Source organism: Meles meles, chromosome 7 (genome assembly GCF_922984935.1).
Source record: "Meles meles chromosome 7, mMelMel3.1 paternal haplotype, whole genome shotgun sequence".
In the NCBI taxonomy this organism is placed as follows: domain Eukaryota; kingdom Metazoa; phylum Chordata; class Mammalia; order Carnivora; family Mustelidae; genus Meles; species Meles meles.
The window spans coordinates 111,428,070-111,446,876 of NC_060072.1; the positions used below are offsets into that span (position 1 = coordinate 111,428,070).

The following is an 18,807-nucleotide window of genomic DNA, read 5'->3' on the forward strand; positions in this document are numbered from 1 at the left end:
AACTAAGTTCTTTAATATTAGAACATCTTGCCTTCAGTTAAAATTCTAAGATTTCCAGCTTTGCTTAGAGGAATACCAAATAATGCAATGAATAGTATTTTCCCCTTGAATTCAAATCCTTCTTGTTCAGTTTAGTCTATAGCCAGCCCTGAACCAATAAATTTATGTTAATTGCGTAGCTTTGTTAGAGCTCACTCTAGGTCCCACTTTAGAGCTGGACCGTTAATCTCTAAAGTTTATGCAGTCATATTGAAATGATCAGTGACTCTTTAGACTCAAACTCCTCAGGCTGTCATAGGGAGGTTGAGTGTCAAAGACCGTAAGAGCAGGCGTGTGTGACGGTGTGGCTCTCACCAACAGCATACCAAGGGGCAGGAAGACAACAAAATGGTGAATTTCTGCCATAGAGCTAATGATAGCAACCTTATCCTGCAACCAACCACTTACCTAAGGAGCACAGCTCCCAGAGCTGCACATGGCTTCTATCATCCTGCTGGGAAAACAGCAAAAGTACATTTTTCACTGGTGGCAAGATCCTCTAAGGGCCTGTGCTAACAAGCAAACCTGAATGTTGGAAGTCACTGGGCTTTCTTGTCAGACCTGCAGTGGCCTCAACCGGCAAGAAAATGATGGGCACGATAAACAAAGGAGACACAGGATAGGATGCTCTTCTCTGAACCGCAGCTGCACAGTCTGGTGAAACAGCCGCCAACGGCCTGCCAATGCTTATAGCAGCCTTCCCACTCTTAGGATAAAGACCAGAACTGGCCTCACCAATTGGAGTGGTCTTTTTAGAACCGTATTGTTTTCCATTCTTGATTTAAAAAACAAACAAACAAAAAACAGGACTAGGAGAAATACTTTGGATTTCGCCTTCATCCTACCAGAAGATGCATCAGATTATTTAGCGGTGGGCTTTACCTTCACCCCACAAGTCAGAAGGGAAGTTAGCTGTCATGGTGAAAATGACCATCAGCCTGGGGATCCAGGGTGTCAGAGGACAGACACTGAGAGAAGTGTTCCAGAGAGAGGAGCCATGCCAGCTCCAGGAAGGTGACCTCACTCTGTGTGGAGCCAAGCTCCCTGCTGGGAAGAGGGGCTAAGGACACCTGGCTGTAGAAGCCTCTTCACTCAACACTCTGCAATCAGGAGCTCTGGGAGCTCCTCCTTCCTAAATCTGCCATCTGATGACAAATCCAGGGCCCCACTCCATCCTTCCCAACAGAACATGAAACCACAGTCATCAGAGCCTCTTCCACCTACATAGTGACTAAACTAATGAGAAGGGAAAAAAAAAAAAAGTATGGGAATCTGGACATGCTCCATGCAGTCATAGAGAAGGAGACCAAAAACCTGCAATCTTTGAAACCAACCCCCATGTTGGTTTTGGAGAGTTTTATACTACCTTTGGAATGGGTGATATTTTTCATAAGCCTCAGACTTTGTGTTGAATTACCATATTTTTCTGCCAATTTGGATTATACAAAAGTGCTTGTGAGCCTTTGTGATAATGGAAGATCAAATTCTTCTTGTTGCACTCTAAGACTTTTTCTCAGACTGGGAATTTTATGTGCTTGTAGATTGGAGGACACATCAGATTTTGAGCCATGCTTTGGCTAAAGAAAGCTCTGGAGCTGGCTGGGTGGACCATTATTCAGCCTGTAGGCTGCCCTTCCAGTTCCCTGTAGAGGTGGTCTCTGAAGGGGCAATTTTTCTCTGATCCCAGAGGCATCTGCAAGGCGCCTTCCTAGTTCCTCAACAGACACATCACCATATGCCGGCACCTTTTGTTTCTGGCTGTCCCATCTGTTTGATGACACTCTGAGCCAGGCCACTCTGAATCGCTCTCCCAAGCACACTAATTACCCCTGAGACTGGCAAAGAATTGGTTGGTTCAAACCTAGAAATGAAATCACTCTCATTGTATTCACTCCTTAAAGTTGGGTCCTAAAAAAGTAATTGATTTTGTCTTTGGTGATTTCTCCTTGGAACTCCTAACTGGCACTCTCCCAGGATTTCATGTTTTTGTTGGTATTAACTGCGTTTCTAAAATCTCTTCTAATCTTTGCCTCCATTGTTTCACCACAAATTTAATTTGGACTTTCCAGAATGATTCTACTTCACTTCTGTTTTAAAGCATAAGGCCTACATCTTTGTTTCTTTCTCCTACTTTTGTTCCTGCTTTCCTCCCTGGGGCTTCATGACTCTGCAGAAGAAAACCAACACAATTTTCATGTTCAAATTAATTTCCCCCCACCTTCAAGTGCATGTCGCAAGGACCTGCTGATGTGTGTGTGTGCACATTTTTCAAGTGTTCCCTTCAGTGCTTTTTATAGATACCTATTTTTACCAGATCATCATTGCTTCTTAATTGTTCTCAAATCTTTTTTTATTGTTGTTCAAGATAGTTTAAAATAGCAGTGGTGTTTGAGCCTTTAGATAATCTCTCTGAACCTCATCCTTTTTATTATTATTATTATTATTATTATTATTATTATTATTAATGAGATCCCTTCCCCTTGATGCCATTTTCCTTTCAACATATATTTTTCTATAAAACCCCAAAATGTGTTTTTCTTCCTTGAGGACACTCAGCATTCACTTTAGCAACCTTCACTTTTGCCTTATTTTTGCCTGTTTCAGGAATATAGAGCACAGGGAAGACTGTCAGATGAGCAGTGACAACACAAAGATTAACAACATCTTTATTCACTAGAAGGCAAAACAGGAGAAAAAGAAATGCAAGTTGTTCCTCCATTTTTTCACCTTCTCTTTTGCTCCCATCTCCTATATCATTCCAGCACTTTTATCACAGTGACTGAGCTTATCACAGTAGAAAGTCATCACCAGAACGGGTGAGAAACCTAACAGAACGTATAATGTATTTAGTTCTTCAATTTTTTAGGTGTTTGTTGCCCACTTTTTAATGCATTCTTTAGGGTTCGGATTGATTTCTGAGTTTCCCACTTTTTATAGCCTCCCGTTGTTTAAACTCACAGCCAAATCTCCAAAGACTTTACAAATTCAGAAGTCACAAAAAATTGACTAGAGTTCAGCTCCCTACTGGGAGCCAGACCCTGGAGTCAGGAAATGGGGTGGACACAGTCATTCCCTCAAACAGTTCAGGGACCAGTGATGCAGACCTTTACACCTTGGTCATCACACAAAGACCCACAGACAACCTGAAGCACCAGGCCAAGGATAAGCCAGGAAGCATGGTTCACAATAGCCCAAACCTGGAAATAATCCAAATGTCCATCCCCTGGTGAATGGTTAGACGTACAGTGAAATGCACTTCTTGGCAACAAAAACGAATATACTATACTGATATGGGCAACAACACAGATGAACCACAAAAACATTATGCGAAGTGAAAGAAGATGGACACAAAAAGCCACATATTGTATGATTCTTTTTATATGAAATTTCTGGAAAGGCAAAGCTGTAGAGACAGAGTGTAGATCAGGTTGCTGGGGGCTGGGGAGAGGAGCTTGGATTGACTGCAAACAGGCACACAGAATTTAGGAGGATGATGGACATGTTTTAAAATGGGTTGTGGTGATAGCTGTACAACTATATAAATTTACTAAAAATAATTGAGCTGTACATTTACATTGATGAATTGTAAGACATGTAAATTATATTTCAATAAAGCTGTTAAGAGAGAAAAAAGTAAAAAAAGCCAAGAAGACACACTCCAGCATATATTTCCAACCATACTGCTCAGTTCCATTCTCATAAGAACTGTCTCTTAGTTAGGATTAATATTCCTCTTCCTGTCTTCCTCTTTGGAGTAAACAATTTCAAATTTGAAACCACAAACTGAGAAAGAGCCAATCAACTAATAGTCTTCAATACAGAGGTACTAGACATTCGTAATTGTTGTGATGCATATGAAATAAGAAAAGACCCTGGGTGATCTGTTATTCTCTAAATGAAGAACTTTAAGTAAATTCTCTATCTGGGGACATATCTTCATTATTGTTAAAGGCAATCATTTGTTATGACCGAAGTCTATTCTGTTTATTACCATTACCTTCTATAAGCATGAAACAATGTCCTTAATTTCACAAACTTCTGTGAATTTCAAACTATTACCTTCCACAGCTGGGTCAAGGCTACCAGTATTTTACCATAATGGGAATCCTTAGATCAGTCTAGTCTTTTTTTTTTAAGGGTTTTATTTATTTATTAGAGAGAGAGAGAGAAAGAACACACATAAGGTTGAGAGAGAGAAAGAGTACACGTAAGGTTGTGGGAGGGGGCAGAGGGAGAGGGAGAAGCAAACTCCATGCTGAGCAGGAGTCCTGTGCGATGTGGGACTTAATCCCAGGACTCTGAGGGCCTGACCTGAGCAGAAAGCAGATGCTTAACTGACTGAGCCACCCAGGTGCCTTTAGATCAGTCTAGTCTTATTTCAATTTACCAATGATCTCCACACCAAAAATATAAGCTACATCTTAATTATTAATTTTCTAGTAACTCTTCCCAGCATGTGAAATTAGCCTAAGCACCATCTGTAGCCACAGGAGATATGTTGTACAGTTTCCTGAAAAAGCCCTGTCGGTACCTAGGGAGTTTTCTCCCTGCCACCCACTGCAGGTCTGTCTTGATTAGAGGTCAGAAAAGGAGTCCTCTTCTGAAAGTTATTCATGCTGGAAACCAAAGAGCAGTGCTGCAGGGTTCTACATGACAATCAGCAGTGTTTATGCTCGAGGGTTGTAATAAAGACCACTATTGTTGATACTCCCCCCATGGGAAGAATTATATTTTGTCCTTCATCAGCATAAGGCTTCTGCTATAAAATGACTTGTATCTTTGGTAATGTGTCCTGCAACACGTAATGGAGAAAGTGTTACAGAATGGGACTTGTTGGCTCATTATGTGAGAGATTCTTCCAATCAATATAACCCTCACCCTAAACTCTGGTATTCTAATGGAAGGCTCCACAGATACATTATCATCAAAGAAAGAAAAGGTGGACTTCCTATCACTTTCCAGAATGTTTATCACTTGGAGTGATTGCATCATCATTAGCTTTTAATTGGCCATTTGCCATTGACCATGATGACAACATGTTTCAGCAGAATGTGCAATAGACTTACTATCTTTGAAGTCAATTAACGAGGTTAAAATACAGTTTTACAATTAGTTCAAAGTACTGACCTCCTAAATCAATGGCAGCCTAAAATGAATACCTCGTTCCTTATGTTGTTTAATTTGTCTGTGGGGGAACTAATGAAAATGTGTTCTGCATTATGGTTGCTGTGGTTGTTTTGCCTAACCCATCAACCTTATCCTGCCAGTTTTCTCTCTGACTTCTCTCTCCTTTTTCTGCCCATTTCTCTCCATCCCCTCCGCTGCCTTCTCTTTTCCCCTGGTCATTCAAGATGTTCCAGCAGAAGATGATCCTTCCCCTTGTGCCCTGGAGACAGGCCATGGACGGCAGTGTCAGAATGGCACTGTGTGCAAGCCCGGTTGGGACGGGCCCAAGCACGGCATCACCAACTTCGACAATTTTGCCTTCGCCATGTTGACAGTGTTCCAGTGCATCACCATGGAGGGCTGGACAGATGTGCTGTACTGGGTACGTAACTTGAGATGGGCAGAGGCAGGGAGTCCAGAAGGCTGTGAGCCTGTCCTCAACATCTCCCTTTTCTTCCACTCTCCCCATGACTTTGTGGTCACCTTGATGGAATAGTTGATGAATGTCTTTGATTTCTTCCAGGTCTTTCATGAGAAACAAAGCATGAAATTTGCACCCTAATGAGTCTCTTTGTCCGCCCATCAGCCTAAGAGAAATGTCATCGTTCAGTTTATCCTACCATAGTGAGAAATACGGGCCTACAGCTGATGATCTGTGAATGAGTTGGCTAAACCTGACACAAGGATTCTATTCAACTCCCCTTCCTGTAGAAACTATAGAGTTTCTTCTGTTCTTATCCTTGTCTTGCATCTGTCCCCCACAGAGAGCTAGAGAGCACAATTATTAATTTTTAGGGCTAAGCAAAAAAAAAAAAATTAGGGCTAAGGAGAAAAGTCAGGCCTGGTCTTCTAACAAGAAACAATTTTTATTGAACTGTTAGTATTATGGCATGCTATTATATTTCTATTTCTCATGTTAATCTTACCTTATCATATTAGAGTAGTCCATCAGACAAACACATTGCCATCATTTTCACTGCTAGCAAAACACTCTGCTGGTTATGTGTGCGTATTTAGAAACACCACTTCCTAAGTGTCAACCAGTCAATGGTAAATCTTTTACCTTCAAGATGCCCCTTTTATTATCCAGCAGCCGACACTACTTTGCCAACCTTTAAGCTGTTAAAGTGCCAGATTTCTGCCTATGGGACAGGCAAATATACACACCATATTTGAGCTATCTCCTTTCTGGCAGAGTCAAGTCCATTATCTGTAAAAGCTCCAGAAAATATAATTCTTTGTAGGATCTCCTACTTGAGCATGAGAAATGACTTGCCAGAATCCAGTGTTGTTCTCCAGCATTTGGGTGAAAAATGCTTGTTGCCAGTCTTGAAAATACCATTTCACCCACAGTTTTGCAAATAGTCAAATTTATTTGGCCATGCTGAAAACAGTCTAAGAGTCTGCTTGGGGAATAGTGTCTACGTACTAAAGCAAGGAAGAGGGAAAGGGAAGCAAATGGCTTCCCATTGAACAGAGCCGCCAGATAGAAAGGAACTGGTGCCAAGAGAGGTATTGACTTCTTCTTAAAAACAGAAGAGTTTTGTAATAACACAAAGATGTGATACAGGGTATTGTATCTTTTAATTTTTTCATGAGCTCCATATCTTATTGATTCAAAAATCCTCTTTATCAGGTTTTTATGTTCAGGTCAACATGCTGAAACCCAGTGTTGTTATCAAATGCATACTCTCTGCAAATGACTACTTGAAACTTGCCTGAGAAACTTGTACCCAGAAAACATTTATTGAGCATTCTTTGCATGCCAGAGAAGCTCCTAGGTACAGGATTCAGATGTAAACAACATCCAGTTCAGACTAAAAATCTCAGTCTAGAGAAACAGCAAATCTAAGCTGAATAATGATAGTATATGACAGGAACCGGGCCATGGTAGAGTTGCTGTGTTGTGATACTTTGAGAGGAAGACAAAGGTCAAGTCACCTCTCTCTCAAATTAAAATGAAATGCTCAATAAAACTGGCTTTGAATAATTTCTAAGAGGAAAAGAGGGAATTAAATGTACTATGCTTAGGCAAATTTATTTCATTTAGCAAAGCTGATCAAATTCCCAAGTGGTCCTTCTACCTTGGGTAGATCTCTCTGGCTATCCAAGAACAGAAATACCCTTCTGTACATGGACAGTTTCTGCTATGGGCAATGTAACATATGAGCACATGGAACTATGCTTTGGAGCCTCATCACATGAGCTTCAAACCCATGCTTTAAGTTGCTATAGGAACGCCTTCCATGATGGTAAATTGAGGGCACGGTGGCAGTGGGTGGATGGGTGTAGGGCTGGGGGAATAGGTATAATTTACTTTGCTGATGGCCCTGGTGTATTTTTGTGATCTTCCTTCTTCACTCCCTCCCTCTCCCCCAACATAAGTCATTGATACCCCACCAGCCAGATGTGACCCAAAGAAATACTGTCGTAATGACAGCCAGAGTGGGGAATGAGAAGAAGCACACAACTGCAACTACCAATTTTCAGCAGCTGTGTTGTTCTTTCTCCCCTGGGGTGTGTGTGATAGAGCTCAGGCTGGGAACGGAAAAAGTGTCAGAGGTGAAGGAACAATCCCAGGCTCATGGGACATGCCTCTCTGATTTTCCCAGCACCTTCCCCAAACGGCCATATTGTGTGTGTGTGTGTGTGTGTGTGCATGCATACACACACACGTGCGCACGCACACAGGCCCGTATACACACACACACACACACACACACACACACACTTTAAAGCTGAAACAGCCTCATACTTGGGTATTCATGATGGAAGCACTCCCCAGCCCAATGCTCCTGCTTTCAGACAATTTCTCTAATTGCTTTGATCTTTCTATGGCCATTTTTCCATTCCTCCTTCTTTTCTCTCCCTCTTACTTCTTCCCCCTCAGCATTCCTCCTTCTTGCCTCTGAGCTTATATCTCTAAACCCACAGACTCTCAAATCTCAGTGTACTTTAGTATAAAACATGGAACTTTCTAAATATAACAATATCCAGACTTCCCTCCAAGCCACTGAATGAGAAGTTCCAAAGTGAGGCCCCAGTATCTGCATTTTGAAAGGCTCTCCAGGTGATTCTGATGCCCAAGTAGGAGTCTGAAAACCCCTAGAAGCCTAACCTATTCAATCTGCATGGTGCTGCTTTGATGCCACTGAATTTGAACCAGTCTAGGAAGCTATGGAAATTGGAGAAGCAGGGTCTTCCACTCAGAAGAATGCATTTCCCTTCAAATCCAAAGGACAAGTCTACAGAATGTTGGAAGAATCAACCAAGATTTTCAAGTATAGCAATGAGTGGAAACCCCAGAGCCAGGTTCATTCTGAACTATCAAATAGCTTGTTAGATGTTCCTAGGGAGAGAATCAGCCATTAAAGCACTAAAGAAGCAATTGATTCAATCACTGGATATAGCTTGGGACGGAAGGGATTAGGGAGGTCAACAGTAGCAAATGGCAGACACCTGCTTCCTACTGTGGATAATATCAAATCCATTTCTCTTTTTCTGTGACATCCATTATTTCATCCCATTGTTATGATTTGAAGAGTTAGTGGACTAAAAAGAAGATCAAACTTAGCCAAGTAATAGTAGAATAGCTAGTTAAAGTTACTGGCCATACATTGGGTCAAGGTTCCAACTAAGGTGAACAATTTGTTGAAACACTTCTTTTACCGAATCTGCAGATGACAGGGTAAGGAGTGGGGGACACTGGGGATTCGGAAACTAAGCTAAAACTCTTGTTTGAGGTGTGGTTTCCTCGAGCAATAGCTTCTTAAGCCAAAGCCCCATTTATTCTCAGAATGTCCATGTCTCTTCTAAAATGGTGGGGAATGGTGAGCAAACAAAAGTATCAGCCTTCTTTAGAAACAATGAACCACCAAGAGAGGGAAGAATCCAATAGTGCATAGAATCACCATTAGTTTCTATTTCTATGTTCAGATTTTTATAGTGTTTTTTTTTTTAACCAAACACCCCTAACTTTCTGCGTGTAATTCAAGACTACTTGTCTTATATGGTTTGAGAATGTGCCTTCTTGAGTATGGAAGAGGCTGCTGAATCAAGATGATTTTCCAAATCCAAGATGATTTTCAGGATTCTTAGATGTGGTCTGAGTCAGTTTGAAAATCATTATCTCTTCCACATTGCATCCAGATCACAGTTAATTAGCATAAACATCAGTCAGGTGCTGAGTTTGTACTTGAGATAGCTCTGTGCTCTTGGGGACAGAATAACATGACCGCTTACCCAGTGTTTGGAATACCTGGAGAAAGTTACATGTGAGACTTGTGGGAAAGGGAGGGAGCAGTTAGAAGTAGGCAAACATACATGTTTCTAGCTCTTCTGGAATCTAGATGCCTGAATAAACCTTCATCAAGAGGATTCTGTTGACCTCTGTTCACCCAATACCCTCCTGATCCAGGGACCCCAAGAATATTACATACTGTGCAGCACAGTAAAATCACTCAGGTCTAGGTTTCCCTGGACTCAGGCCCAACCTACCTACCACCAATATAGTGGGATCACTTCTTTCCAACACCACCCATTTCCCCACCCCAACAATTGGCTTAAAAAATAGAAACTGAGCTTAAAAATAGAATTAGAAAGAATGCTTAATGAGAAATCATATAATGAAAAGATTTTTAGAATCACAAATAGTGTCTTCTGTAGTATCTGGGTTAGTTTGGGTTCAACAGGAGAACTTGGGGACAAAATTCTAATATTTTAACCTTTCATGAGGCAGTTGTCAGCTCCACACTTGGTCTTGTCATCCCACTTACATGTCTGGACATGCTGGGAAGATAATTCCTTCTAAAATCCCATACACACAGAGATGGACATTCACATCTGCTCTTGGTGCTGCTGAAACATCCTTCATTTATAACAAAGGTCTTTTACATCCAGGCAGGTTGATTCAGGCTTTACCCTATTTTTTCCCCACTCCATCTTTTTTTTCAAAAAGCCACCTCTTTTCACTACAGAATATAGAGAATGTCTTTGAAGGCATCAAGAAAGCAGAAATGGAGCTGAGTTCTATTTATGGCCTAATAGTCATTCTAAGTGAAGAGCTGGAAAAAAATCCTCAAGTAACCTAGAAACAGCATCCTGGGCTTTTTCACAGGTATCAGAACAGAGAAAGTAGTAGGTCCTACTTAGGACCCTATAGTTCTTAACTTTTAATCTGCTTCTATTAGAGTGCTCCCCACTTAGTGCCCATGCTGTTTTAGACAAAGAATGTCATCTAGACAATAAACTAGTGGTTTACAAGCATGTCAAGAAAGAAAATTAGCATCCCTCAATGCTATTACTTACTTAATTTTTAGGCTTTATTTTATTCATTTCACTGGTATTAGATGAGTCCTTATTATTTAATAATCTATTTAACAAACATTTGTTGAGTATTTACTATGTTCCTGGGACTGAGTAGGGACTGGGGTAGAGGGATGGAGAGATGAAGTCCTGCCTTCAAGGAATTTAAGATCTTATTGAAGAGATAGAGGACACATAAGGAAACATGACTTAGTAAGACAGTATACACAGAGCTCTGCATTGGCACAGAAAACTTCGGGGGAGAGAGGAATTTCACTCACTTTGAGGCTCCTCCCCCTGGGGAAAGCAAGTTTATAACATTTAGGGAGATTGGAGAGAACTGGTTTTTAGGTTCTCTCAACAGAACCAAGAAACAGCTCATCTTCCCCAAAGTGCTCTCACCCAAGGTGCCTGAAAGGCCACATGCCTAAAGGTGCAGTCACCAGCATCAAACTTGACCCCACACCTGGTTGCTGCCCAGGACAGATAAGCAGGGCTTCCTTTGGCTATGAGCCTGCTATCTCCTACACAAGTGTTCATATTTGGGGCCACTCACACTCCCTAACCTCCCCCAGGATGTCAGTGATCCCCATGATCCCATGTAAGTTCAGGGATTTTTAAAAAGTAGATCAAGGAGTTAAATGTGTTGGCTTGCCTTCATGTTAGGAGCCTTTTGGTGTCTTCCCCCACATAATCCAGGCTTTCACCTGTGCCCTGAGGCAGTCATGAGTTTTCCATGTACAACAATAAACAGGTGCAGGACCAGGAAGGAGTCAGGTTAAACTTGTTGTCTGACTTGCTGCTCACTCATTGACCTATGGGTGGAAACCCTGTGTCTGCATGCGAGGTGACGAAGGTCAAGAGTAGTCACAGATTTTTTGAGACATTGCCCCGGGCACTGGCATTCATGACAGCAGCAAACCCTGTCCTCTAATTATACTCTGTGTAAACCACTCTGATTTTTAATGGGTCTGCACCTCCTGCCTTTGCTGTAAAGTGACAGACTTCTTGGCATTTAGTGAAACTATTTAGTCTTTTTAGATCCACAGCGACTGTGGAACAAACCTTAAGAGAAACTGCCACAACTTGAAAGTGCATGGAAATCAGCTCAGATTGAGAGTGGCCTTGATGCACTAGGACCCAGGAGGTGTTGTTCCTCCTATTTTATCTTCTTTGGGAAAAAAAAATATATGTTGGATTTGAACGTTTAAGGTTGAGGTTGCCCTCAAGGAACTAGATATTGTTTTCAGGAGGTCCTTCTGTGTTTTTCATTCAATATCATCTTTGGGCTGTCTGTAGATTCTAGGAATAATCAAGCATGTGTTTCAGCAAAGGCTGGGGTCATCCTATAAGTCCTTGGGCCTGGTGGCTGCAACAGCTGCTGATGGTGGACATCAAAATGCCTAAATATGTGCCTTCCTTAAAAAAGTCACAAAGCTTCCTTTGTTATAAACCTAAGAAATATATAGCTTTAATGGTTTGAGAAAACCTATCCTTTTTTCACCTCTAAATAAGGGTGTCAGCAATCTAGGTCATTTTTTAAAAATATGTCTTTATTTATTCACTCTCTTCTTAATAGCTCCATTCCAGCTGATTTAAGACATCAATCTCATCACTCCAGGCATTGCCCTACTTCAGAGCCATCCAGTATTGTATGCTCTCTACCCAGTCTGCCCCCAAAAGTAGGTGGCCTAGAATAAAGAGGAGAAAGTAAAAGAGAAAACAAAGGGGGAACTTTCCTCTCAGGCCAGAGCCAGACAGACGAGAGAATCATTCGCCAGTAGCTGTTGAGCATTGCTTGCTGAAGAAGTGATAGGGTCTTAGGAACACATTGGAACCTCGTTAATCTCCCATCTGTCCTCCTGCCTCCTGCCCCTCACCTGCTATTCTGCATCTTAAACCTTTGAAAGAAATGTCTCACAACAAAGATGAGACCAAAGCAGAAGCATAGGATAAGGGAGAGGTAGACACCATGAGTCTCCTGGATATGTCCCTGGCTCTTTATGGGATATCTACAGGGCATGAATATATCTATAGGTCATGAGGTTATCATGAGGATATCAATGAGATATTTATGGGTCATAAGGTTATGAGGATATTAATGGGATATCTATGGGTCATGAGCTTATCTGTGGGTCATAAGGTTATCACAAGTCTCTCTATGAGCTATGTATGGGCAGTGTGGCTTGTAGCCCCCTCCATTTGAAGCCCTTAATGATGCTGGAAGTCACTCACCTATGACACAAAGGAAAGGATACCCAAAACATATAAGGGCCCAAGGAAATCTTCAAGGTTCATGGGTTTGTTGACTTAGGAGAGAGATGTGGTTCAGGGAACTGTATTTTCTTTAGGGTTATGAGGAACCAGCAAGGAGAAATTTCATTCCAAGGCAGTTTGTTGAGTGCCAGCCAGCCCTCATACCCACTCTCCATCTGCTCGGCTCCAGAGGCAGCTTTGGGAGGGTGAACAGCAGCAAGTGTGCCATTGTCTCCAGCAACTACATGTTCCTGTATGTCCTAAGTAAGGAGGTCTGAGATCTGAGGCGAAGCAGAAGAACTCATGCAGAACAGCCCCCCTCTGCCACTCTTGGGAAACGCTCTTCTGGGATTAGCACAGAGCAGCTGGTTGATCAGAAACATGGGGTCCATGCACCCATGGGGTTGTAGGCAGAACGCCATGGGCATGGACCTTTTCTCAGGTGGGATTCCCAGCTTCCATCAGCTCTTCTTGACCTCCCCCACCCTCCCTAACTTAGGGAGGAGGAGAGGACTCTGACCTTCACTGGCCAGACTTAATCTGAGAAAGGAAAACCTAGGACCCTTAGATGCTTCACGGCCTTGGGTCCAGTTTCCATAAATACCTCCTCACAGATGACTTCTCCTATCCCAAGGCTGTTTTCAACCCCATCACTCTCACTGGCACAGAACACAACATCTTACACACAGTAAGCACTCAGGAAATACTGTTGAACAAATGTGGACTCTAATGAGACCACTGCTAAGAATAGTGAAAAGCTTATGCCGTGGTTCCCCATAATAAAATGTGACATTCAAACCCCCTGGAATCACATGGTCATCCTTACAATCATTATATGGCCTGTGGTTGACTATCTCGCCATCATGCTTATGCCTTTCTCCTCCCTAAATTCATTTCACCAGTCCTGCCCCTTCTTACATGGTGCAGTTTTCTTTTTCTGCTCCTGGGTGGTCATTGGACTTTCCTCTGCTGGTTTGGTTTCCTTTGTAGACTTGCCTCTGATGGATACTTTCTGGTTAAAGGAGTCTTTCAGGCTCCCTGTGATGGGGGCAAGCTCTGAAACACACAAAACCTTTCTACCCTGCTTCTCCTAACAACCACTGTTTTTCTGGATATTTTATCCCTCAGCCACTGGGAAAAGTCTCCATCCCAGAGCCAGGATGGGTTTTCAGCTGTGGGTTCTATTTTTAGTAATTGCCAACTTCCTAGGAAACCCCCAGTTCTGTCCCAGGATCACAAGACCTCTGGGCTTCCTATCTGCCCCTACACTCCTGCCTTTGTTGCCCCATGGTGCAAGATTTACCCAGTCCTTCCTGGTCTGTCAGTTGCTTGCTTTTCCAAGCCTCAGACAGTCACTCTTCCCCCTACACTTCTAGAACCCTCTATGGTTATTCCTACAACCTCCTTTACCACCTCACATTATAGTTGCTTTTTTTTTTTTTTTTTTTAATCTGTCCCCATGCTAGGAAGGGCTTCCTATTCATAGCACAGTGCCTGGCACATATCAAATTCATTCATTCACTCAACATTTACTGAGTACCTATCATATGTGAGGCACTGTTTTTGGCATTTGGTCTGGTGAACTGCCTGTCCTCAGGGAACATACATTCTAGCATTGGAAGACAAACACGTAAGTGTTTGTAGAAAGTGATAAGCACCATCTGAAAAATGGCAGAGTGTGTGGGAATGGCAATGCTCAATAAATTCTTGTTGAACTGAATTGAATTACGATATGGTTAAGTAGACCTACATTGGAAACTCTTCTTTTGCTCAGTGACTCAGTTCAAACCAATGACCCCCAAACCCTGAACACAATTTTTGTGTTCTGTGCTATGGTTGCATTTGGTAGATTCCTTCAACCAAAATATAGTGAGCCCAGATAAATAGTATTAGATTTGAAAAGAATATATTGGGATGTAACACTTCAAACAAGTTAAACTAGGTGGGAGCGGTACTTCTCGACCTGCTTTACTCACAACACACAGAGAACGTAGTATTTGTCCAGCATCCTCAGGCACATGGGTAAGGTTTCTTGGAGCTTGAGAAGGGTTGAGGAAGGTACTATCCCAGCCCACATGTAACTCATTTAAGGCACCTAGCTTTAGAATCCCCGGGGTGATTAACGTGCAGAGTCATGAGGCTCACTGACTTGGAAGCAATCTGTGTCGTTAGCAATACTTCCAGATGATTCTGATGCTGTGGTCTTCAGACCACACTTTAAGGAACACTGCCATGTAACAAAGCAGAGACAGCTAGTGAATCACGGTATTTGTCGTGTCCTTATATTTGAAGTTGAGAGCTAGGGAGAATAGCTGTAAATCAGTGGTTCTCAAACTTTAACATCAGACTCAACTTGCTGTAGGGCTTGCTAAAACATGGGTTGTTGGGCCCACCTGCATAGTTTCCAGGAGGGCCGAGTATGTGCATTTCTAAACAGGTCAGGGCCACACTCAGAGATCCACTAACATCAATCATTTGGGAAGTTTGTATAAGGAATTTGGATTCCTGTAAGGGAATTTCACAAGGACAAAGTTGGGGTTCATTTTAGAAAGATATGACTAAATCCTGCTTAGTCTAGTTGGAAAGCATTAAAAGAAATAAATTTGAAAGCCTAAATCAGAACAAATTTCCTGCTTGATAAAAATTGTTCTCTGTAACTTCACATCATGTTGACACCTACCCTCCAGCCAGCTATGTGCTGATAAATGTTTAACCACCAGTTCTTAAGGGTAAAGGGTAAAAGGGGGGCTGATCTATGTCATTTGCCCACTCTGCTCACCATGACCAGTTTCAGGGAACCCTACTGACGTCAATGAACACAGTCCAGGGAAGAAACTCGTAGTGGTTCTCCAAAGCATTGGACCCAGCAAACCATTGCCTCCAGCTGCTGCAGGGGTTTGCCACCTGTCAGAGGCTGCCTCCATTATACAGTTAGGTACTGGTCACTGTCTTCAGGCTACAGGAAACGTGTTTGCAGGACAAGTACTATTGTCTGCATAAGTAACCAAAACGACAGTCCTTCCTGGTCCGTGGCCCAGACTGCTCGTGAAACACTGCAGTTTTGCTTCTAAATTCCAGGCCCAGCTCAGGAAAACCCCTGGGAAGGGCTCTCCTTCTTCATGCACCTTCAAAGGTTCTGGGTGTCTGACTCCTTCAGAAAAAGCCGAGGCCCACCTGACACCAAGGTTAGGCTATCCTGGGTGCAGTGGAAGACTCCATGCCACAAAAACCCAACTGAGCTGAAACCACCCTAGGCTCACGAAATCACTTTTTTACGTGACCCATCTTACTAGATAAGTGAAAACACTGAGGAAAGTTTTCTGGTTCTGGAAAATAAAACAACAGAGAGAGCCAGAATTTAGAGCCTACAGATGTCCCTTAGAGTTCAGGTCAGGGTCATGGGGAAGTATTTTGAATATTGATGGTACCAGTGGTGACAGGACAGTGGATCCTGGTTTAGACCTGCCAGTTTCCCCCAGTTCTGTCCACACCCTTCCTGCCTGCCTCCTCACTTTAACTCATTCTGCTCTCTCTTTCCTAACCTGCCTTCATCTTTCCAGATGCAGGACGCTATGGGCTATGAGTTACCCTGGGTGTATTTTGTCAGTCTGGTCATCTTTGGATCCTTTTTCGTTCTAAATCTGGTTCTCGGTGTGTTGAGCGGGTAAGCTGACCATTTCTATGTACTCTTTACAATGCAGCCGAGCAAGGTCCTAGGTCCCACTATATCCATCACCAGGGTCCTCAGGGATGGGATCCTAACAGGCCAGGAAAACCAGAAAAAAAAAGTCCCCATTCAACCACAGATTCTGACCCAGTGTCTGGCAGGCTGTTTGGCCTCTGATTTGCACCTAGAGGATCCCCGGGTCCCGGCACTGCTTGGGTCAGTGTTCAGGAGCCGGTGATGGGCACTTGGCCGTGCTCGGCTGCTGAGTGTGCCTCACTAACTATCATTCCATTCTTCCAGGTCAATGATGCCGTAGGAAGGGACTGGCCCTGGATCTATTTTGTTACACTAATCATCATAGGGTCATTTTTTGTACTTAACTTGGTTCTCGGTGTTCTTAGCGGGTAAGCAGGACCAAGGAAAAAGGTCTTGATTTTATTTTATTTACTCTTTACGCTATTCCTGGCTTTATTCTTTTTTCTGGCTCTGATGAACCTGGGATAAGAGGCCACCTCGGGAGCTTTGAAGTGAATGGCCTTGGCCTGGCTGGACAGAGGATCAAATGTACAAGGATTAATCTGTTGGTTTGGGCTTCACGAGGAGATTCTTAGGCCCACCTGTCTCCTAGCTCATCCAACCCCCTCCCACCCTGAAGCAGCTAAGTAGGTAGGCAGGGTGCTTCTCCTTCTGCCTGAGGAGCTGTATGGTGAGAGCCTTGAGTTGAATGGGTTTGGCGGTAGGGATTGCCTTGCCAATAGGTACTTGCCTGATTACAGTTTGTGGCAGGCTAACAGTAAAGATTTCAGGTAGCTTTTACGCATTGTTGAATGGACTGGGATAATAAGGGTTTGATTTAAAATATAAGTAAACAGATACAAACTAAAAATAAAATTTTCTTGGATTCTAATTCATAGACTCTACAGTCTATCTTGTATGCCCTTTTTCTGAGTGGAAATGGTGCTTAGCTGTTCAAAGCCATAGATTATTTGAGAATAGAGATGGAATATACTTTCCTTTAAATGTATCTACTCGGCTACAAGTATAAAGTTTGCCTAATTTTGGCCTTTGCTCCAATGAAGTTAAAAAGTGGTAGAAATAGCATATGGTTGGGCCATCTAGCTGCCCTGGGGACGGCCACCTTGACACTGTAGAGAATCACTGGGCCTTTCCTCAGCCTACCTTTTTCTTCACAAGTCCACACCAGCCAGGCCAAGCCCTAACACCTAAATGCTCCCGGTGACCTGCTCATGGGTGACCTACTCTGCTGCCTTTGCTACAAGGGGGAGGGGGACAATTTATTTCTGCCCTGCTTAAGACAGGTCAGCTGCTTTGAATAGCCTTTCCTATGTCTCTAGGGACATTCATGCTGGGAGAAAGTCAGGCATGAAAGAAATGATTGCATTTAATTTTTACTAAGTACATGACCTGGGAACAGCTCCTCCCATCTCCTGCCATAGCCTAATGCCATGCAAAAACATCAGGTTTAGTCTTTGGGATTTGGTGAAGGGAAGAATCTGCTTCCATCCTCACTCCTCCCATGGTGGGTGCCTGTTAGGGACTTTGATGACACCGTGCCTTTTGCCAAGGTAAGGCCACACAGGAGACTAGGGTCTTCCATCAGGGATAAAAATGATGAACAGGACAACATAAGCCCCTGATTAGCTGCCTGGAAGATATAAAGGTTTTCATTTTTGTGTTACAACACAAGAAAATGCTCCTGTGTTTATGTGAATCAAAGCATTGAAAAAACCAACTTTACTCCCACTCAAGACAAATTTGGATATCCCAGCTCTGCATTTGCTGGATGCATAATGTGGGCAACTTCACCCTCCTGAACTTTAATTAACTATCAAAAAAAAAAAATGAAGATAATAATACCAACTCATAGATTGTTGTCATACTAGAGTGAGAGCATTTGTGTAAAATACTTGGCATATAGTAAGTGCTCAATAATGGTGCTATCATGACAATGATTATTGTTTACTTGATGCCTATCATAACTGGAGCTATTACATAAAATCCTAGCCTTTTTCTTTTAAAGATGAGGAAAGTGAGCCCAGAGGTAAATGGCTTAGGTGATGTCATTGTGCTTCTAAGTATCAGAACAAGGACCAGAACTCAGGCAGAGCCTGGACCCCATCTTCCCATCACCGTCCATTGAATATGCATTGAATGAACTTGAACTGTAACACAAGCCAGAGCTTTGAACCTTAAAAAAAAAAAAAGTGATTCTACTTTCTTCCCCCAGAGATTAGGAACAAATCTAAGCAAGTAAAATTCCCCCCAGGAATCCAAAATGAAGAATCAGCACTAGCCAATGAAGGCCCTTCTTAAGCAGGATATCTACTCACAGTCATTCTTGCCGCCTGCCCCCA

The 18,807-nt window shown here is 42.6% G+C and overlaps 1 protein-coding gene across 17 annotated transcripts in view; it reads left to right on the plus strand.

The window, feature by feature from the left end:
• Positions 1-18,807, plus strand: part of CACNA1C (calcium voltage-gated channel subunit alpha1 C) — a 627,772-nt gene that overhangs the window by 421,896 nt on the left and 187,069 nt on the right. For 10 of the 17 annotated variants that reach the window (XM_046012066.1, XM_046012080.1, XM_046012064.1 and 7 more), the window contains exons 7-8: positions 5,391-5,587; positions 16,733-16,836. In XM_046012066.1, coding sequence (XP_045868022.1) covers positions 5,391-5,587; positions 16,733-16,836 — 301 coding nt within the window. Of the gene's footprint in view, positions 1-5,390; positions 5,588-16,325; positions 16,430-16,732; positions 16,837-18,807 lie in introns of all 17 variants that reach the window. The other 7 variants (XM_046012065.1, XM_046012074.1, XM_046012073.1 and 4 more) reach the window with 1 other exon arrangement.